Consider the following 21,367-nt stretch of genomic DNA (forward strand, 5'->3'; position numbering starts at 1 on the left):
TGATCTTGGGACTGCAGGTACTTAACCCAACTATCAAGCTATCTACATCAACGGCTTATTTGAAACAGGTGTGCTAAGTATGAGGGTTCTTTCTTGCTTCAAATGAGTGAGAGCTCAGAAGGCGGGGGAGAAATAAAGGCACTTGTCAGTTTGAAAGTCACAGATAGTTTATCTTTCTATAATAAGATTAGGAGAAAAAAGAAGCAAGAGTCTTCTAAGTTCAGCCATCTGTAAGAAAATGAGAAAAACAATTTAGTTCTTTTCAATGACAAAGGCACCAACTATATATGACAATGGGGCACACAACTACAACACAATTAAAATCTTTGGTCGCTGGAGGAATCTGCTGTTGTTAATCACAGAATACCAAGTACCTTTTGACCCTGAACTTTTTAGTACCACTAAGCACATAGAAACTTGTTAATTGAATTAAAAAAATTCGAGGCAGAGATCAATGTGCACTCCTTGTGTCAACAGTTTCATGACTGAGGAGAAAATCAGAACTGAATATCCCCTCAACTGACTCCTGCAGAGTTCTGGCTTAGTTCCAATTAACTTATATTGATCTTTTTCGTTTCACTCTACTACTTTTAACAATATTTTTTTGAGCTATTACAATGTACATTAGGAGAACACAAATTAACATTACCTGATTTTGAGGCACTATCTAGTAAAAAGTGGAACTGTTGATAAAACACAAATGGCTTAAAGCATACTGAGTATAAGGTGAACAAACCCTTTTTATATATGAGCATTCAAAAAACGTTCCCCCCTAAGTTCCTTAAAGGAGTAAAAAGTCATGTCTTCTATTTTTTCTGTATCCTTCCAAATAAGCTAGAGAATTCTGCAACAACATGCATTCAAAAAAAATGGTGCTTTACTTTTATTAAGAGGATAGAAGGTCTGTTGCTATTTAAGGATTCTGACCTAATCTAGGATAATTTTCTTTTTCTGATTCCTCAGGGGTTACACAGAAAAATAAATTTCAGCATCTAAGGAGTTCAAGACAAAGAGCTAAGTTCCAAAGAAGAAGTGTGTCTTTTCTTAAGTGATAGAAGTTTCTTCTAGGCTTTCACCTTAAGAGCAGCCATTTTTACTAGGTAACTATCCATGCTGTAAAAGCACCAAGCATTTTGCACAGTATGTTAAAAGGATTCGAAATTCATGATTTTTCCAGATCTGTGTGCTTTCCTGACACACCCTAGTGCTATTGTGTCTCCTTCCCTTCTGGGGCCAAATGTAATTTTATGCCTTCCTGATGTATTTAACAATTTGACATCAGAAGCTACTAAGAAAAATGGCTGGTACTTGGAAGCAACTAATAGTTATCACTGTCCACAGTTGAGAGGTGTTTGCTTTTAGAATCTCTTTCTACTTCTCACCAGAAGAAACATCAGTTTTGGTACAAAATGAACCCTAACTCATAGAAGATCCATCTGATTCACTGTACAGAGGAAGTAAATAAACGTAAAGGCAACATTCCAATTACTCATTTATTCACTAAATATTCACTTAGGGGCTTACTATCTGCAAGACTGTGGGGGATATAATCCCATCTGTAGCCTTTATGACACTCCTACTGCCAGGAGCAATGTGTCTGGGCAACCTCTGCCAAGACAGCATTTGAAGCATCAAACTTGGCTCTGTTTATGGGTACAGAGGGTAACCTCGAGGAAAGCCTTTGTCTGTGAAAAGTAAAAGATTTTTGCTCTCTTCATATAGATTTTGTAAGGTTCTGTTCAATCAAATATTCAGATAAAATCAACAATGCAGGACCTTTAGAGACCCCAAACTTGTAAGTGCTCGTTAAAAAGAGTATCCATTTATTTATTTGTTTGTTTGTTTGTTTTTACAGAGACAGAGAGAGAGTCAGAGAGAGGGATAGACAGGGACAAACAGGAACAGAGAGATGAGAAGCATCAATCATTAGTTTTTTGTTGCGCATTGCAACACCTTAATTGTTCATTGATTGCTTTCTTGTATGTGCCTTGACCGCAGGCCTTCAGCAGACCGAGTAACCCCTTGCTCGAGCCAGCGACCTTGGGCTCAAGCTGGTGAGCTTTTGCTCAAACCAGATGAGCCTGTGCTCAAGCTGGTGACCTTGGGGTCTTGAACCTGGGTCTTCCACATCCCAGTCCGATGCTCTATCCACTGCGCCACCACCCGGTCAGGCCATTTTTTAATGTATTAAACTATACTGCACAGGCAAAGAACTGCACAGCAGCAAAGCACAGCTGTCTGGTTAATCTCAGTCCATTAAAGAGACATGATAGATCTAGAATGCAACTTTGATGAAAGGATGGAAGGAAGGAAGGGAGGACAAGGAAAAAAGCAATGTGAACTAACTATAGGGAAAGTAACTTGAATGTCAACTGAATACAAAAATTTTTTTTTTTTTTTGGTATTTTTCTGAAGCTGGAAACGGGGAAGCAGTCAGACAGACTCCCGCATGCGCCCGACTGGGATCCACCCGGCATGCCCACCAGGAGGCGATGCTCTGCCCATCCGGGGTGTTGCTCTGTGGCGACCAGAGCCACTCTAGCGCCTGGGGCAGAGGCCAAGGAGCCAGCCTGGGCCATCTTTTGCTCCAATAGAGCCTCGGCTGCGGGAGGGGAAGAGAGAGACAGAGAGGAAGGAGAGGGGGAAGGGTGGAGAAGCAGATGGGCACCTCTCCTGTGTGCCCTGGCCGGGAATCGAACCTGGGACTTCTGCACGCCAGACCGACGCTCTACCACTGAGCCAACCAGCCAGGGCTGAATTCTAATTTAACCAGTAAATGCCTATTCATTAGCAAATAAAGCCATAACAGAAGGTATACACTTAAAAAACATACACACAAAGTTTTGGTACCATAATCTGAAAGAAAATTGAACCCAAACTACTTTATGTTCAATTAAATCTTGCTACCATCTGAAGAGAGTGAAATAAAACTGAAACACTTACTTGATGAGATATTCAGTTACTGTGCATTTCCATCTACAGAATAAAAATATTTCAAAATAAATATACCATATCAACTGAAATGCACTCCATCTTCTATTCTTACTAAACAAAAATGACTTATTCTGAAGTATAATGAATTACAGTATAAATAAGTAGAAGAATTCAAAAAGTAATTGGAATCTACTTAAAAGCATGAGAAAAGAAAATAGTCCTTTACCTATCAAGATTTTCAGTAAATGATTTGGTGATTTCATTTTTTGGGTAAGTATCCAAAGGGAGAATTTTTTAAAGGAAATCCTCTAGCTACCTGAAAATTAACTCAAACAGTAGCAAAGACTGAAACCAAAGGAATCTGAGTTTGAGGACAACATTCGGAAAAGAAAGTCCATATTAAATATGACAGTATCGCCTGAGCAGGCGGTGGTGCAGTGGATAAAGCGTCAGTCTGGAATGCGGAGGACCCAGGTTCGAGACCCCGAGGTCGCCAGCTTAAGCGTGGGCTCATCTGGTTTGAGCAAAAAGCTCACTAGCTTGGACCCAAGGTCGCTGGCTCGAGCAAGGGGTCACTCGGTCTGTTGAAGGCCCGCGGTCAAAGCACACATGAGAAAGCAATCAATGAACAGCTAAGGTGTCGCAATGAAAAACTAATGATTGATGCTTCTCATCTCTCTCTGTTCCTGTCTGTCTATCCCTCTCTCTGACTCTCTGTCTCTGTAAAAAAAAAGGAAATATGATGGTATCTTGGGTGTTCCCTATATGGGTGGTATGACACAAATTTATTATCTGTTTGCTCAGTATGGCCTCTGACATATAGGAAAGACATTTAAATACTATTTTGATGCCAGTTCTTTTTTTTTTTTTAAGATTTTTATTTATTTATTTAATTTTTAAAAAATTTTAAAAAAATATTTTATTTATTGCCTGACCAGGCGGTGGCGCCGTGGATAGAGCGTTGGACTGGGATGTGGAAGACCCAGGTTCGAGACCCTGAGGTCACCAGCTTGAGTGGGGGCTCATCTGGTTTGAGCAAAAAGCTCACAAGCTTGAGCCCAAGGTCGCTGGCTCAAGCAAGGGGTTACTCGGTCTGCTGAAGGCTCACGGTCAGGGCACATATGAGAAAGCAATCAATGAACAATTAAGGTGTTGCAACGCGCAACGAAAAACTAATGGTTGATGCTTCTCGTCTCTCTCTGTTCCTGTCTATCCTTCTTTCTGACTCTCTGTCTCTGTAAAAAAAATAAATAAATAAAAATATATATTTTATTTATTGATTTTTTAGAGAGAGGGGGGAGAGAGAGAGAAGGGGGAGGAGCATGAAGCATCAACTCCCATATGTGCCTTGACTAGGCAAGCCCAAGGTTTCGAACCGGCAACCTCAGTGTTGCAGGTCAACGCTTTATCCCACTGCGCCACCACAGGTCAGGCCAGATTTTTATTTATTGATTAATTTTTAGAGAGAGAGAGAGAGAGAGGGAGAGAGGGAGAGAAAGAGAAAGAAAAGGGGGGAGAAGTTATGTGCCTTGAGTGGGCAAGTCTGGATGGAGTTTTGAACTAGCAACCTCAGCATTCCAGGTCGATGCTTTATTCACTGTCCCACCACAGGCCAGGTTTAAGTTGGTTCATATGACTCATAACTTCCAAGTTCTTTCTATATATTTCCTTTTAGGCTCCTGAAATCCAATTTTTTATCCCAATTCCCTATTGTTCTTATGCCTTAAAACTCAGGAATGACTTCCTCTTAGCCAAAGTCTATAGTTTTTTTATTGGTCCTCAAATTTACTCATGGTATTTGATGTGAGTGGTCATCCCATCTTGAAAATATTCTTTTGGTTTCTGTGATCTTGTACTTTCCTGTTCAGAATTTCCTGTTACTAATGAGGGCCAGAACCAGTGTGAAGTGAGAGGTGCTTAGGGTGTAAAATTTGAGGAAATACTCATTTTCAGGCTTATGGGAGCCTAAGGTATTCAGATTAAACATGTCTCTGAATATCAAGACTAACTGTATTTATTAGCACAAAGAAAAGGAGAAAAGCATTTTGCCTCCTTGCACTTACTCTTTTTCCATGGCAGAACATACGGCAGAGACTTGGGAACACGAATACCTGAAGCTAGGTTATTCTTATGTTCCGTAACTATGTTGCTTGCAGGGCTGCAAAAGAAGAAAGATAAATTTGACTATACCAGCATATCTGTATACCTCAGGTGGACACACATCAAAATGTGTTCTGTAATTTGGGGGACAACCACCTATATTATAAAATGTAAACACATTGCCATCAAAACATTCTTGCAATTAGAATGATTATAATTTCTCTGGAAAGCTCACTGTTCTGTACAAGTATTAACATGAGGCTAAGCATTCTCATTTTCCAGAAATTGAGATAAACAGCAATGCCATCTACTGTTCAGTTGTATGACAGGCTCATCAACTCACTCAATAAACATGAAATAATATAAAATGCCAAGACAATTAAAACCCAAGGCAACAAATCTCACAGAACTGAGACAAAATTAAAATTGTACAAATGAAATTCATATTTAAGTTTTTCTATCTTAGTACACACACAAAATAAGGTACACTCACAATTACTAATTGACCTCATCAGGAGCTAAGAAATAAAAATTGATTAAGTATTTTATTTAGGGAAAAAAATCCAGAAAGATTCTCATTTAGATCTGAAATTTGATCTTCTAAGGTTTATAACAATGAGAAATCTTATAGATGTAAAAATTATATGCAAAAATTAGTGGGAAGAAGAGATGCATTTTTTTGCTATTCAATAGGTACTCTGGATTCCCCAATCTCAAATAAAAAACTTTTAAAGATTATTTTTTCCTTAGACAGTTATCAGGAGTAAAAATGATCCATGTGGGATAGCTGGAGAATGTTCTGAAAGCATTAAAATAATAAAAACCTAGCAAAAACCCAAGTAAGAAATTAGACTGTCTGGCATCACCGTCTTCTTTGCTAGACTATAAGCTAGTATTTCTGTGTTCCCACAGCAATTAACACAAAGCATGTTTATTTTTTATGAATCAAGGAAGAAATAAGGAAGAAATCCACCAAAACAATTATTTAGACTAAATTATTACCAAGTAACATCATCAAGGAAAGAGGTCAATTCATGCATTGGTGGCTTTTTTTTTTTGTAAAAAAGGACTCTGCTTTTGGGAGGCAGTGCTGGGAGTGAGAACATCTCATTTACCTGTTCTTTCCAGAGTAGTTGCCTGTGCCCCAGACAAATGGGGTGCTGGTCTGTTCCAACAAATCTGCCAAAGGAAGAAAACATGCTAGTTTGTGGTATAACATACCAGTTCATGCTAGTTGAATTTGTAAGATCAGAAATAATATACTTAAGTTTAGAGAAGGAAGTAAAAATTGATCAAGTACCCTGCATAAGTGACACAGCAGCAGAATTTAAATGAAGGATATAAACACAAACAACATAAATAATAATAAACGTGCCTACTAACAGCCAAACACAGATGGCATAATACAATTTATGGAAAAAAACAGATGTAAAGAAGTGCTTTTTCCAATTAAGGAAAATAAGAATAGCCTTATTCTACATGTCTGTACAGTGATATAAATGCGCTCACTTTGGGGCCCAATAAAAATAATAAAGCATTCTGAACAACATGGTATGTTCATAAAAAAGGAAAATTTTCCTCTTGTCTAAAGCAAGTGACTTGAGATTTAGATATTGTAAAGAAAAAGACGCAGGAGCACTTACCCTTTTCCCAGTCTTCATCACAAGGAGGGCACTGCCATGTGCTCTCAGCCAGAGTCTCTTGTCCAAGGTTCCTGGTTTGGCTAACTGCAAGACAACAGAGATTCTGCCATAAGAACAGGACATTGCTAAGTTATGTTTAAAGGGGTTAGTGCAGGGGTCAGGAAAATTTTTGGCTGAGAGAGCCATGAACGCCACATATTTTAAAATGTAATTCCGTAAGAGCCATACAACAACCTGTGTACATTACGTATTATCCAATAAAAATTTGGTGTTGTCCCAGAGGACAGCTGTGATTGGCTCCAGCCACCTGCAACCATGAACATGAGTGGTAGGAAATGAATGGATTGTAATACATGAGAATGTTTTATATTTTAATGTTGTTATTTTTTTTAATTAAAGATTTGTCTGCGAGCCAGATGTAGCCATCAGAAGAGCTACATCTGGCTCGCGAGCCATAGGTTCCCGACCCCTGAGTTAGTGGCTAAAGAGTTTGTAGGGTAGCCTAATGGGTCATTGTTCCTGAAAAGTGAGTGGTATTAAAGATAAACACAGCAGTCTTATCGCCTTGCTGACAGAGGACATGAAAGAGAAGCAGAAACAAAGATGTTTACCATATTTACGGCAATAAAAGGATTTTTTAGTTAGATGAATTATTAGTAAAATGAATCAGGTTGTTTAGAAGAGAAAGCATTCTGATAATCTTTTCCTGCTAAAAGTATTATTCTTAAATGATGAAAGCCAAAAATCAAGGTGATAATGTAGCATAATACAAATTTAAAGGGGCTGCCCTGCCCAGACAGCTTGGTTGGTAGAGCATCATCCCGAAGCATGGAGGTGGCCAGTTCGATCCCTGGTCAGGGCACATAGAGGAATAGGTCAATGTTCTTGTCTCTCTCTCTCTCCCTCCCTCCCTTCCTTTCTTGCTAAAATCAAGAAATTAAAAAAAAAAAAGTCAAAGGGGCTAACCTCTAGCATCGAAACATTTTAGCTAGTCACCTTACCAATGTCTTGCTCTATACAACATTTGTCATCACAACTTGAGATATGATGACGCATTTCAGTCCGAGGAACTAGATGGCGAGCATTGAAGGGACAAGAAGCCAGTTTGTTTGCGACATCAGGATGATTCTGTGGAACAAAAATGAAGACTTATCTTTTATAGACTTATCTATAAACTGTTTTATCAATTCTATCGATCTCTTAAAAGTCCAAGGGGACCTGACCAGGCGGTGGTACAGTGGATAGAGTGTTGGCCTGGGATGTACAGGACCCAGGTTCAAAACCCCAAGGTTGCCAGTTTGAGTGCGGGTCACTAGCTTCAGCGTGGAATCATAGACAAGTCCCCATGGTTGCTGGCTTAAAGCCCAAAGGTCGCTGGCTTAAGCAAGGGGTCACTGGCTTGGCTGCAGGCCCCCCAGTCAAGGCACATATGAGAAAGCAATCAATGAACAACTAAGGTGTTGCAATGAAAAACTGATAATTGATGCTTCTCATCTCTCTCCCTTCCTGTCTGTCTGTCTCTATCTGTCCTATCTGTACCTCTCTCTGTTTCTCTTGCTAAAAGAAAACAACAACAAAAAAAGTCCAAGAGGGAAAGGCCCTGACCAAGTAGTTCAGGTGTTAGATACATCAATGTTGCCAGTTCAATCCCTGGTCAGGGCACACACCAGAATCAACTAATGAATGCATAAATAAGTGGAACAACAAACTGGTGTTTCTCTTCCTTTCTCTCTTTAAAATCAATAAATAGCCTGACCAGGCGGTGGCGCAGTGGATAGAACGTCGGACTGGGATGTGGAGGACTCAGGTTCAAGACCTCGAGGTTGTTAGCTTGAGTGCAGGCTCATCTGGTTTGAGCAAGGCTCACCAGCTTGAGTCCAAGGTCGCTGGCTTGAGTGAGGGGTCACTCGCTCTGCTGTAGTCCCCTTGTCAAGGCACATATGAGAAATCAATCAATGAACAACTAAGGTGTCACAACGAAGAATTGATGTTTCTCATCTCTCTTCCTTCCTGTCTGTCTGTCCCTATCTGTCCCTCTCTCTGACTCTGCCACAAAAAAAATAATAAATAAAAGTTTTAAAAAAATCAATAAATAAAAATTAAAAATAATTTCAAGGGGAAAAAAGTAAGAGAGAAAAACTTAAATGGTTCCCCTAAAATCTTTCAATAAACTTGTGGCTTAGCTATGCTAGTTAAACTCAAAGTAGAAAATCAGGTGAACATTATCACTTATATAGACCATATAGTACCTCAAAACCACCCAAATGTTAGCCTCTTTGTTATGAGTACAGAGACTGATAACATAGATACTGGTGTTAAAGTGGCTTATATGGAGGTAAACAGAAAATTCAGAATTTGGTATTTGAACCCATCTTCTCCCTCTGTTCTTCAGAGTCACAAGATTCAAATGGCACAGCATGTAATGGTAGAGCTCTCCGGATATCTCTGCAAGCTGATAATCAGGATGAATAGTAATACTAAAACATATTCTTAGTCTGCCCTGCAGTAGTGCCCCCACTATTGCAATAGAATAGGGCCGGAAAATATTTGGAAGGGAGCTGCAGAAGCAGCAAAATCAATGATTTTTCAGATTAACATGGGAACATTTAAAGTAATGATGCCTGAAATGAGGCTCTAAACAACTAGTATTTTATTAAGGAAACACCCAAATGATAGAGTCTACTCTGCTGATCAACTTCTGTATTTTAAAACAAAACGAAGTGTTTAATGTCACGGGAAATCTTATGCTAAATATACCAGTAATTAGGAAATTTATTTAATAGGAGAAGCAAAGGATATATCACAAACAATATGCAAAATAGTAAAAATAATGTGAAGAGGGGAGAAGGCTGGAAAAAAATAGAGGATGGAGAAAAGTGTGAGGGTATTTATCCCCATGATTTTCATAAGGGATATCATGCATTCCAATGCAAAAGTTTTATGGCCAAAGACTAAGAGCATTAGAACAGGGAAATTATGCCAATGTCTTTACACTGCTTGGCTCCCCTTCCCAACCTTTATCCTTGACACTTTTGAGAGCCTAGGGGCAGAAACTGTGGTGGTTTCAAATTTAAGGCATCTTTGCTCAAAAGATTAAAAGGAGCTGGAGAAATAATAAAGAATGGCATTATAATTCTATATCTAGGACTGCAAGATGAACACCCTTTAAAGCAGGGGTCTCAAACTCAACTCAGCATGTGGGCCGCAGAGCAAGATCACAGCCTTTGGCGGGCCGCACTAGGTCTACAAAAGGCAACTGTTACGCAACACTTTTTTCACTGCAGTTGAAAACAAAAAAAAATCAGTACAACAAGCACAATCGTACAATGCAGTTTATTGCGGGCCGCGAGTTTGAGACCCCTGCTTTAAAGGATGTTAATGCATATATAAATTGTATGCAGTTTGGATTAAATACCAAAATTGTTTTCCAAGCATAAATTCTGGCAGAATTTTGGCATCTGCATTTGACATCTGCACTCTAACAACCTTTTAAAAGTGCCTCAGTTAATATACCAGTATTAAAACAGTTTATAGATAAACCTACAAAAGAATGACAGGAGAAGACACTTTAATAAGTTGTTTTTTCCCCCTCAAAGATATTTACTGTAGCCCTGGCCGGTTGGCTCAGCGGTAGAGCGTCGGCCTAGCGTGCGGAGGACCCGGGTTCGATTCCCGGCCAGGGCACACAGGAGAAGCGCCCATTTGCTTCTCCACACCTCCGCCGTGCTTTCCTCTCTGTCTCTCTCTTCCCCTCCCGCAGCCAAGGCTCCACTGGAGCAAAGATGGCCCGGGCGCTGGGGATGGCTCTGTGGCCTCTGCCTCAGGCGCTAGAGTGGCTCTGGTCGCAACATGGCGACGCCCAGGATGGGCAGAGCATCGCCTCCTGGTGGGCAGAGCGTCGCCCCATGGTGGGCGTGCCGGGTGGATCCCGGTCGGGCGCATGCGGGAGTCTGTCTGACTGTCTCTCCCTGTTTCCAGCTTCAGAAAAATGAAAAAAAAAAAAAAGATATTTATTGTAGAAATTTGGAAAAACAGTTATTTTTAAAGAAATAATCTTTTCTTGGGCTAATGCTCTGTTTCAACCTCTTTAAAATTGATAACCAAAAATATCAGAAATCAATGTAAAACAGACTCAATCTTTATCAGGACAATGAACACCTCAAATTCACAAGGCAAAGGGGATTTTCTCACTGCTAGAAAAAATTAGTGTTTCCTTTGTTTTACAAAGGGTGAAAAGACTCCAGAGAAGTTGTCTATAAATGCTTGTCACTATTTGAGGGGAAATAAAGCAAAACAGGAAAGAGCTTATGTACCCAAGACAAACTCCTTTCTATAAATATTGGTATTTAATATAAAGGTAGATTCCTAAAACAATACTGGCATTCAATTGAAACATTTATGTTAAAATTATTTGCCATTTACAAAATTCAGCTTTTAAAAATATCTCAAAAGGGTATTATAGGGCAAATTATGAAAATAATACTTTACCTTTCTGCATTTAATAAGATGATAAGGAAACCTGCAGGCCCTGATCTGGTGTTTTTTATCATAGGGACACTGTAACAGCTTTTCATGGTCCAGGGGATCAACTGAAAGAGAGAGAAATAGGTTAAGTATAAAGCTTAATAGGTCTCTGGAAAACTATGGCATTCCAGGCACACTGTATTTTCCAACAAAATCAGTAACAATGGAATAAGACAGTGTGACAAAAACTTGAAATTTTAAAAAAAGGGTGACTTAAACATTTGAAAATGAAAATGTAACCCTGCAAAGATAAAATTGTATTATCAGCCTGACCAAGTGGTGGCGCAGTGGATAGAGTGTTGATCTGGGATGCTGAGGACCCAGATTCAAAACCCCAAAGTCACTGGCTTGAGCACGGGCTCACTAGCTTGAGTGTGCAACCATAGACATGACCCATGGTTGCTTAGTTGACCCCAAAAATGTTGCTGGCTTGAAGCCCAAAGTCACTGGCTTGGCTGGAGACCCTCCCCCAAGCCCCCTCCTCGTCATGGCACATATGAGAAGCAATCAATGAACAACTAAAGTGCTGCACCATGACTTGATGCTTCTCACCCCTCTCCTTTCCTGTCTCTATTTCTCTCTTGCACACACACACACAAACACACAAAATAAAATAAAAATTTGTGTTATCACCAAATCTTAGTAAGTCTAGCAAAACCAGTAATCATGGGATGAGGTCTTAGTTCATATTTGGTTATACTTAAGTACTGCTGTTTTTTTTTTAAGGGATGTTTATTTATTTATTTATTTAATTTTTTTCAGGGACAGAGAGACAGAGAGAGGGATAGATAGGGAGAGACAGGAACGGAGAGAGATGAGAAGCATCAATCATCAGTTTTTTTGTTGCGATACCTTAGTTGTTCACTGATTGCTTTCTCATATGTGCCTTGACCACAGGCCTTCAGCAGACTGAGTAACCCCTTGCTTGAGCCAGCGACCTGGGGTCCAAGCTGGTGAGCTTTTTGCTCAAGCTGGCAACCTCGGGGTCTCGAACCTGGGTCCTCGGCATCCCAGTCCGACACTCTATCCACTGCGCCACCACCTGGTCAGGCTGTTTGTTTGTTTTTGTATTTTTCTGAAGCTAGAAACAGGGAGAGACAGTCAGACAGACTCCCGCATGTGCCCAACCGGGATCCACCTGGCACGCCCACCAGGGGCAACGCTCTTTCCTACCAGGGGGTGATGCTCTGCCCCTCCGGGGCATCACTCTGTCGCGACCAGAGCCACTCCAGCGCCTGGGGCAGAGGCCAAGGAGCCATCCCCAGCGCCCGGGGCCATGTTTGCTCCAATGGAGCCTCGGCTGCGGGAGGGGAAGAGAGAGACAGAGAGGAAGGAGAGGGGGAGGGGTGGAGAAGCAGATGGACGCTTCTCCTGTGTGCCCTGGCCGGGAATCAAACCTGGGACTCCCGCACGCCAGGCCGACGCTCTACCACTGAGCCAACCGGCCAGGGCCTTGTTTGTTTTTTTAAACACTGCTGTTTTCATTGTTGGTTACTATAAAACAAAAAGTTAAATGAAATGACATGCTCACTTCCTTTTATTTATTTATTTAGTAAATGAGAGGTGGGGAGGCAGAGAGACAGACTCCTGCGCGTGCCCTGACTAGGATTTACCCGGCAAGTGCCCTATGGGGTGATACTCTGCCCATCTGGGGTGATGCTCTGTTGCTCAGCAATTGAGCTATTTTAAGCATCTGAGGCAGAGGCCAGAAAACCATCCTCAACTCCTGGGCCAACTTGCTTGAACCAATTGAGCCATGGCTGCAGGAGGGGAAGAGAGAGAGACAGAGGAAGAGAAGAGAGACAGAGGGGGGGGGGGAGAGAGAGAGAGAGAGAGAGAGAGAGAGAGAGAGAGAAGAGGAGTGAAAGTGGTTGAAAAGCAGATGGTCACTTCTCCTGTGTGCCCTGACTGGCACTGAACCTGGAACTTCCACATACCCAGTGGACGCTCTATTACTGAGCCAACTGGCCAGAGCCAGCTCTTATCCTTTTCTAAAAGTGCTAATTTGGGGTAATTTCTATTCTAGCTAGCCCAACCACAGCTTCGCAACCAGTATGCTGAAGGCTGGAATGCTTGGTATGCCAATATATCAATACAGATGTCCAATGCGTGTGTGTCCCCATCCTCCACCAGTCCTAGGGCAAGTTGAAGGTAGTTAATCCCCTTCACCAACATCCCTGTCTATTTACTATAATGCCACGACATGAAAAAAGTTTGTTAGCACTGGTCTGTATCAGTGGTATGTTCTATAGAAGACTGAGAAATATTCATTGATTAGAAGCTTTTTTTATTCAGTGAGAGGAGGGGAGGCAGAGACAGATTCCTGCATGTACTCAGACTAGGATCCACCCAGAAAGCCCACTAGGGGGTGATGCTCTGCCAATCTGGGGCACTGCTCCATTGCTCAGCAACCAAACTCTTCTCAGCGCCTGAGGTGGAGGCCATGGAGCCATCCTCAGCATCCACAGCCAACTTGCTCCAATCGAGCCATGGCTGCAGGATGAGAGAGAGAGAGAGAAGCTAGAGGGGGAGGGGTGGAGAAGCAGATGGGCACTTCTCCTGTGTGCCCTGGCCGGGAATCACATCTGGGATATCCATATACCAGGCCAACGCTCTACCACTGAGTCAACAGCCAGGGCCTAGATGATTTTTCATCTGTATGCTTTAACTTACTACTACTTACTATAAGTAGTTCCTGATCTTGGTTACTCTAATTACCTCTCAAATGAAACCAACACCTTTACCAGAGGTGGTTTTACTTTTCATATTTTGAAACACAAATGAGAAAAAACCAGAATTCCTCAATCTAGTGATCATCAAATTTGCCAGATTAAAAAACCAGAATAATCTGCAAACATGGAATCTGCTGAGATGAAGACAACTGCAGACATATGAAGCTGTACTGCTATATCATTCTATTTATTTATTTATTTATTTATTTATTTTTACTGAACTTATTAGGATGACACTGGTTAACAAAATTATACAGGTAAATCAGGTGCACAATTTCCTAAGACATCACCTGTACACTGTGTTGTGTGTTCACCACTCCAAGTCAAATCTCCTTCCGTCAACATTTATCCCCCTCCACCTTTCACTCCCACCCCCACCAGCAATCACCACATATATCGTATTTCCATAGCCTGGAACAAGGGAAATTTTTCTGAACGTTTCTTTCAGAGAAGTTTCTCTGAATGTGTAAAACTACCCTTAGGCTTTACAAGATGCTCAGGGCCACGGCCCAAATCTTAACAAACCTGGTAAAGGAAGGGAAATTAAATGGTTGAGTACATTCCCAGTATATTATGAGGACAAGAGCAACCTATTAAAATGCTTCTGCTCCCACTGAATGTAATGATAAAAATGAAATAAGATAAACAACTCACATTTGATAAGAAGATTATAAACCAGGAGACTGCTATGAAAATCAGAAGCCAGCGGGGAACTGAAACAGACAGTTTCACTGAAGAGTGGTAAACATGGAATAAATTGCTAACCATGGTTGTGATGCAAATAAGCCAGAAAAGTAACTTGAAGGACAGAATGAATAGGGAGGAAAAATCTTAGAGGACAGGCAAGCTTATTATGCCAACCAGGCACATGCTGACCAGCAATCTTTTCCTATTTCTGAAGCGTCAGGCCACCCACGGCGAGTTTACAGATGAAATTCTTATGAGTTTTCTCTCATTTAATCCACTCCTTCACTAGCAAACATTAGGCCATGTCAGCAGCTGACAGACTGGACGTACCTTATGATTCATACACTCTGTACTGCCCATACAGTGGCATACGTCAGAGTGGATAATGAGTTTCCTGCCATAATGCTTTACATTTTAGTGTCTAGTTATTTTAGGTCAATTCTAACCTGTCTTTTTAGATTAAATTTTTTAAATTTTCTTTTTAATTAAGTTTTTTTTTTTTGGTAAAGACTGCTTTATTGATGGCAGTTAGTACATGTCAATAAATATTGATCCCCAAAGAACTCAGTTATTTATCAGCTTACTGGTCCATAGAGAGTTGAATGAAATTGAACCAACTGATTACTGGGAGAATAAACTGAAGTCAGTCCTGCTTCTTGGGAAATGAAGCCATGGCCAGCTGATATATGGCATATGCTGTTCCACCCACTGTAAGAATCATGGTAGCTCTATACAGAAGGGCATCAGCTACTCTACCCTTTAGATGCACTGGAATTCCATTATCCTCCTGAAATAGCTTTTGCTTCTCTGGAACTTTATTTTCAATCTGCCTGCGTGAAGCAGTACTTATGGTCCTCTGGGCAATCTGACGAAGAGCCAGCATGTTCTGCAGCATGTTGGCTCAGTTAATGCCCACCAACCAACTAGGACAACAGGGAGAAGAAAAAATCTTAATTAAGAAAATTTTAATGGTGGTATATATATATACAACAAAAAATTTATCATCCATGTCTGACTGGTAGTGGCACAGTGGATAGTGTTGACCTAGTACGCTGAGGTCCCAGGTTCAAAACCCCAGGTGTTGGCTTGAGCGTGGGCTCACCTGGCTTGAGCATAGGCTCACCAGCTTGAGCACAGGGTTGCTGGCTTGAGCCCAAAGGTTGCTGGCTTGAAGCCCAAGATCGCTGGCTTGAGCAAGCAAGCGGTCAATGGCTTGGCTGGAGCCCCCCAGTCAAGGTCCGTATGAGAAGCAATCAATGAACAAGTAAAAGTGCCACAATTACAAGTTGATGCTTCTCGTCTCTCTCTCTCTCTCTCTCTCAAAAAAAAAAATTCCATCTTAACCGTTTTTTAAAAATGTTTATTTTGATTTTAGATAGAGGAAAGGAGGGAGAGAGAGACAGACAGAGACGACAGGAACATTGATCTGTTCCTGTATGTGCCTTGATCAGGGATTGAACTGACAACCTCTATGCTTCAGCATGATGCTAGCCAACCAAGGTATCTGGTCTGGGCCTATCTTAACCATTTTTTTTTTATAAATAAATTTTTATTTTAATGGGGTGACATCAATAAATCAGGGTACATATATTCAAAGAAAACATTTCCAGGTTATCTTGTCATTTAGTTCTGTTGCATACCCATCACCCAAAGCGAGATCGTCCTCTGTCACCCTCTATCCAGCTTTGTACCCCTCCCTCTCCCCCTTCCCCTCTCCCTCCTTCCCTCTCCCCACCCCCCCATAACCACCCCACTCCTGTCCATGTCTCTTCGTCTCGTTTTTATGTCCCACCAATGTATGGAATCCTGCAGTTCTTGTTTTTTTCTGATTCACTTATTTCACTCCGCATAATGTTATCAAGATTCCACCATTCTGCTGTAAGTGATCCGATGTCATCATTTCTTCTAGCTGAATAGTATACCATGGTGTATATGTGCCCCACCTTCTTTATCCAGTCTTCTATTTTTTTTTTTACAGTGATTAAAAGCCTTTAGGCAAACTCTTGGCCAATACAGCAAGAATCCATAAAAGAGTAGTGTCCTTAATATGTTCACCAAGTCCAAGTTGGCCCCATCACCATGCCAAATTCCTGAAAAATGCAACCCAACCACAGTTCAGTCTGTTAGGAGCTGTCACAGGGAGCAGGAGTCCAGGAAAAGTCCACATCCAGGAAAAGTCCTCATGGTACTGGAATTGTTGTCACCATTCTATACTTTGCAGCTCATGTCCAAATCCCAATGACCGCTGCTTCTAGCTGGTAATGATTCAGGTACATATCTTAACCATTTTTAAGTGTACAGTTTAGTAATGTTAAGTATATTCACACTGCTTGTGAGAATTCTCACACTGCATCAATCCCCAGAATTTTTTCATCTTGCAAAACTGAAACTCTTTATCTATTAAACAACCCCCCATTCCCTCTTCCACCCAACCATGGCAACCACTATTTTGTTTGAGTTTGACTGACTACTAGTGTAGATACTTCACCATACAGTGAAATCATACAGTATCTTTTTGTAACTTATTTCACTTAGCATAATGTCTTTAAGTTTCCTCTATATTGTAGCATGTGATGGAATTTCCTGTACCTATTTTTATATTTGCTTTAAAAAAATTTCATTTACTTAATATCTTGGTGCTCTTTCTATTAGAGCTAGTACATATAAGGAGTATTTCATTGCTGCAAATGGAGGTGCCATACATTTCTAACCCATTTATGCCTCATGTTCCACCACTGGAATGGTAGTGACGTGGGAGTTACTTATATCCTACCGCTCAAGGTCATTGCAAGGTCTGATTTTCATACGTCTGCCTCCTGAGGGTACATGTTATCACGTGGTCCACAGAATTAGTCACTGCTGCAGATACGGGTGTGCTGGGAGTTTGTCAAAAAGTGATGTGAATTTTCAGAAAATTTTTGAAGAACTAAATTTCAAAGCTTTCAACCTCTGGCACAAATGGGTTAATCATTTCCCGTACAGATGGACATGGAGACTGTTCTCATTGTTTTACTATTATATACAGTGCTGTGACTAACAATCTAGTCCAGTGGTCCCCAACCTTTTTTGGGCTATGGACCGGTTTAATGTCAGAAAATGTTTTCATGGACCGGCCTTTAGGGTGGCATGGATAAATATATCACGTGACCGAGACAAGCATCAAGAGTGCGTCTTAGACGGATGTAACAGAGGGAATCTGGTCATTTTTAAAAAATAAAACATCGTTCAGACTTAAATATAAATAAAATGGAAATAATGTAAGTTATTTATTCTTTCTCTGCGAACCAGTACTGGTTCGCGGCCTGAGGGTTGGGGACCACTGATCTAGTTTACACTTTGTGCATAGTATGAGTATTTGTCTTTGGCAGATACCTAAGAGTGCTACAATGAAGAATATGTACATTTAAGGTTATATATAATAAATACTATCAAACTGCTTGACAATAATTTTATTTAGATTTTTGGAAATATAACTTAATTTGGAAAACAAAATTGGCCCTATTGAGATAGAGGGAGAGGAGAAGAGAGAGAAGCATCATCTGCTTGTTTCACTTAGTGGTTCCATTTAGTTGTGCACTGACTGCTTCTTGTACATGCAGTGATTGGGGTTTGAACTTGCGACCTCTGGTGTGCTGGGCTGATGCTTTATCCACTGAGCCACCTGCCCGGGGTTCTTGGTGATAAAGATTCTATTGCACTCTTCCTTGAAGACAGAATGGGACTAAAATATCCTTCTGCTAATATCTTATTAATTATAGAGATCCTGAACAAGAAAGCAAAGTAGAAAACAAAGGAGGCTTTGTTGACAAGTTTCATCTACTCAGCAGTTCAGATGTTCCTCAAACTGGTCAGGGCCTATAAACCATAGTGCCTTGTGGTATCAAGTAGGTCACTCTCCATATACGATGTATAAGACTCTGGTTCTCACTATGTCTCTAACTAACTATGTAACACTGAAGAAATCAATTAATCTAGGTTTTGTTTTTCAGTGTAAAATTTGAGTCAAATGAAGTGAATTTTTCAGGTCTCATTTGCTTCTACATTTATGTAATTCTAATGCTGGCTCCCTTTTGATTTCTTGGGCCATCTAATGTTCCTGGATTACTTGAGAAATAATCTTCCCTAAGATTGTTTAATCCTAAACACTCAACATACATCAACAATATTATATACCATATTTCCCCATGTATAAGATGCACCCTTTCCTGAAAAATTTGGGGTCTAAAAACTGGGTGCATCTTATACAGTGGTTGTAGATTTTTTTACTTGCATTTCCCGCTTTTTCACACTTGTTTTTGCGCTCATTGTTGAAGACAGTGATTTGTCATCAGACCCAGATGAGGACAAGCTAATGGATGGGAATTCTGACAGTGATGAGGAGCTGTATAAATTTTATGATGAATAAAACTTGAGTTCAATAACTTTATGTAGTACATTTTTTTTCCTTCAAATTTCAGGCCCCAAAAGTAAGGTGCGTCTTATACATGGGGAAATATGGTATACCATATCATCCTCAAAATAGAAAGAAAACAGAGGTTGCTATAGTTGTGTCTTTAACAGGAGAAACACAAGTTCTGAGAAATTAAAATGCTTCATTTGCCTGACCAGGCGGTGGCGCAGTGGATGGAGCGTTGGACTGGGATGTGGAAGGACCCAGGTTCGAGATCCCGAGGCCGCCAGCTTGAGCGCGGGCTCATCTGGCTTGGGCAAAAACTCACCAGCTTGGACCCAGGGTCGCTGGCTCCAGCAAGGGGTTACCCAGTCTGCTGAAGGCCCGCGGTCAAGGCACATATGAGAAAGCAATCAATGAACAACTAAGAAGTCGCAACACGCAACGAAAAGCTAATGATTGATGCTTTTCATCTCTCTGTTCCTGTCTGTCTGTCCCTGTCTATCCCTCTCTCTGACTCTGTCTCTGTAAAAAAAACAAAAACAAAAACAAAAAAACCCCGTTTCATTTAATAAAAATATATTTTAACATAGGTGTCCCAATTGCAGCTTTTTAAAAGCTTGATGACTTTTCATACTTCTTTATTTATTTTTGTGACATAGATAGAGACAGACTGAAAGAGGGAGAGATGAGAAACATCAATTCTTCGCTGCAGCTCCTTAGTTGTACATTGACTGCTTTCTCATATGTGCCTTGATGGGGGGGGAGGGGTGAGACCTAGAGTAAGTGACCCCTTGCTCAAGCCAGTGACCTTTGGGCTCAAGCCAGAGACCATGAGGTCACATCTATGATCCCAGGCTCAAGCCAAAGACCCCACGCTCAATCTGGTTAGCCTGCGCTCAAGCCGATGAGCCCATGCTTAAACTTTCAACCTCAAGGTTTCAAACCTGGGTCCTCTGCATCCCAGTGCGATACTCTATCCATGGCTCCACCACCTGGTCAGGCCCTCTTTAACCATATATTTAAATTTTAAATCTCTTATTTCAAATTTGGCACTTTTCTACACAATTATTATACAGGCCGTTTCTCTTCAGCAGTTTAGGAGAAATGTGAATCTTTGCCATACATGAAAAGTCCAGTCAGACATAAAGTTGTACATAAGTTAACTTATTTTCTAAAAGCAATAAGTAATACGTACTGTAATTTTCTTCCATGTTGGAAATGAAGGAGCTGATTGCAAATGCTGGGGGATAAAAAGCAGAGGTTCAGTGAATCAGAAATGAAATGTATGTGAAGCTTGCCCTAAATCTGACCGTGGTCGGCAAACTCTTTAGTCAACAGAGCCAAATATCAACAGTACAAGATTGAAATTTCTTTCGAGAGCCAAAATTTTTACACTTAAACTATATAGGTAGGTACATTGTTATTAACTTAATTAGGGTCGTCCTAAGCTGGCCTTTGCTAAAAACGTCGCATGCTATTAGGTTGCATGTGGCTTGTGGGCTGCAGTTTGCCGACCACTCCCCTAAGAGGCAGAGTCAAATTGGAATTGAAGCTACTCAAATTCAATATAAGAAACCCTTAGTGACCTCCTCCCTCAAATATTTTTTCCCCTTTAAAGTTTTTACTGCTTTAAAACATTTCAACATCACTGCTTAATAAACTCTCTTGGAATAAATTCTAGGGCTCCCAGTTAAGTTAAACCACATATGACTACTAATTTAAACTGTACCTAGGTGATGTGGTGATGTCAATCAACTCTATTTATTTATTTATTTATTTTTTTACAGAGACAGATAGAGAGAGGGACAGACAGACAGGAACGGAGAGATGAGAAGCATCAATCATCAGTTTTTCGTTGCGACACTTTAGTTGTTCATTGACTGCATTCTCATATGTGCCTTGACCGCAGGCCTTCAGCAGACCGAGTAACCCCTTGCTCAAGCCAGTGACCTTGGATCCAAGCTGGTGAGTTTTTGCTCAAACTAGACAAGCCCGCGCTGAAGCTGGCAACCTTGGGGTCTGGAACCTGGGTCCTCTGCATCCCAGTCCGACGCTCTATCCACTGCGCCACCGCCTGGTTAGGCGATGTTGGTCTACTTTAAATGCCATTACAATGGCCAGTCACTGTTCACCATTAGGGTTTGATGCTGTTTAACATTAGAGAGGGCAAATCAAGACCACAAGAATACTGTTATTTAAACTTCAGGATAAACATGGAAATAAGGCACAATTTTAAAGCTCTCCTCTCAAGTTCTTTATTTTTTTAAGATTTTATTCTTATTCACTTTATAGAGGGGAGAGAGAGAGAGAGAGAGAGAGAGAGAGAGAGAGAGAGAAGTGGGGAGGAGCAGGAA

The 21,367-nt window shown here is 40.8% G+C and overlaps 1 protein-coding gene and 1 pseudogene across 1 annotated transcript; both read right to left on the bottom strand.

Annotated features, from left to right (window-relative positions):
* Positions 1–4,798: 4,798 nt before the first annotated feature.
* GTSF1 (gametocyte specific factor 1) lies at positions 4,799–20,224 on the bottom strand. Its single transcript, XM_066363531.1, has 7 exons — positions 20,209–20,224; positions 11,166–11,266; positions 7,679–7,805; positions 6,678–6,761; positions 6,150–6,213; positions 4,998–5,092; positions 4,799–4,899 (listed from the first exon to the last, which is right to left on the bottom strand). Exons 1-7 carry the CDS (start codon positions 20,222–20,224, stop codon positions 4,799–4,801), a joined length of 588 nt encoding a protein of 195 aa, XP_066219628.1.
* LOC136393247 (cytochrome c oxidase subunit 7A2, mitochondrial pseudogene) lies at positions 15,149–15,556 on the bottom strand (annotated as a pseudogene).
* Positions 20,225–21,367: the final 1,143 nt, after the last annotated feature.

This window comes from Saccopteryx leptura, chromosome 2 (assembly GCF_036850995.1).
Source record: "Saccopteryx leptura isolate mSacLep1 chromosome 2, mSacLep1_pri_phased_curated, whole genome shotgun sequence".
In the NCBI taxonomy this organism is placed as follows: Eukaryota; Metazoa; Chordata; class Mammalia; order Chiroptera; family Emballonuridae; genus Saccopteryx; species Saccopteryx leptura.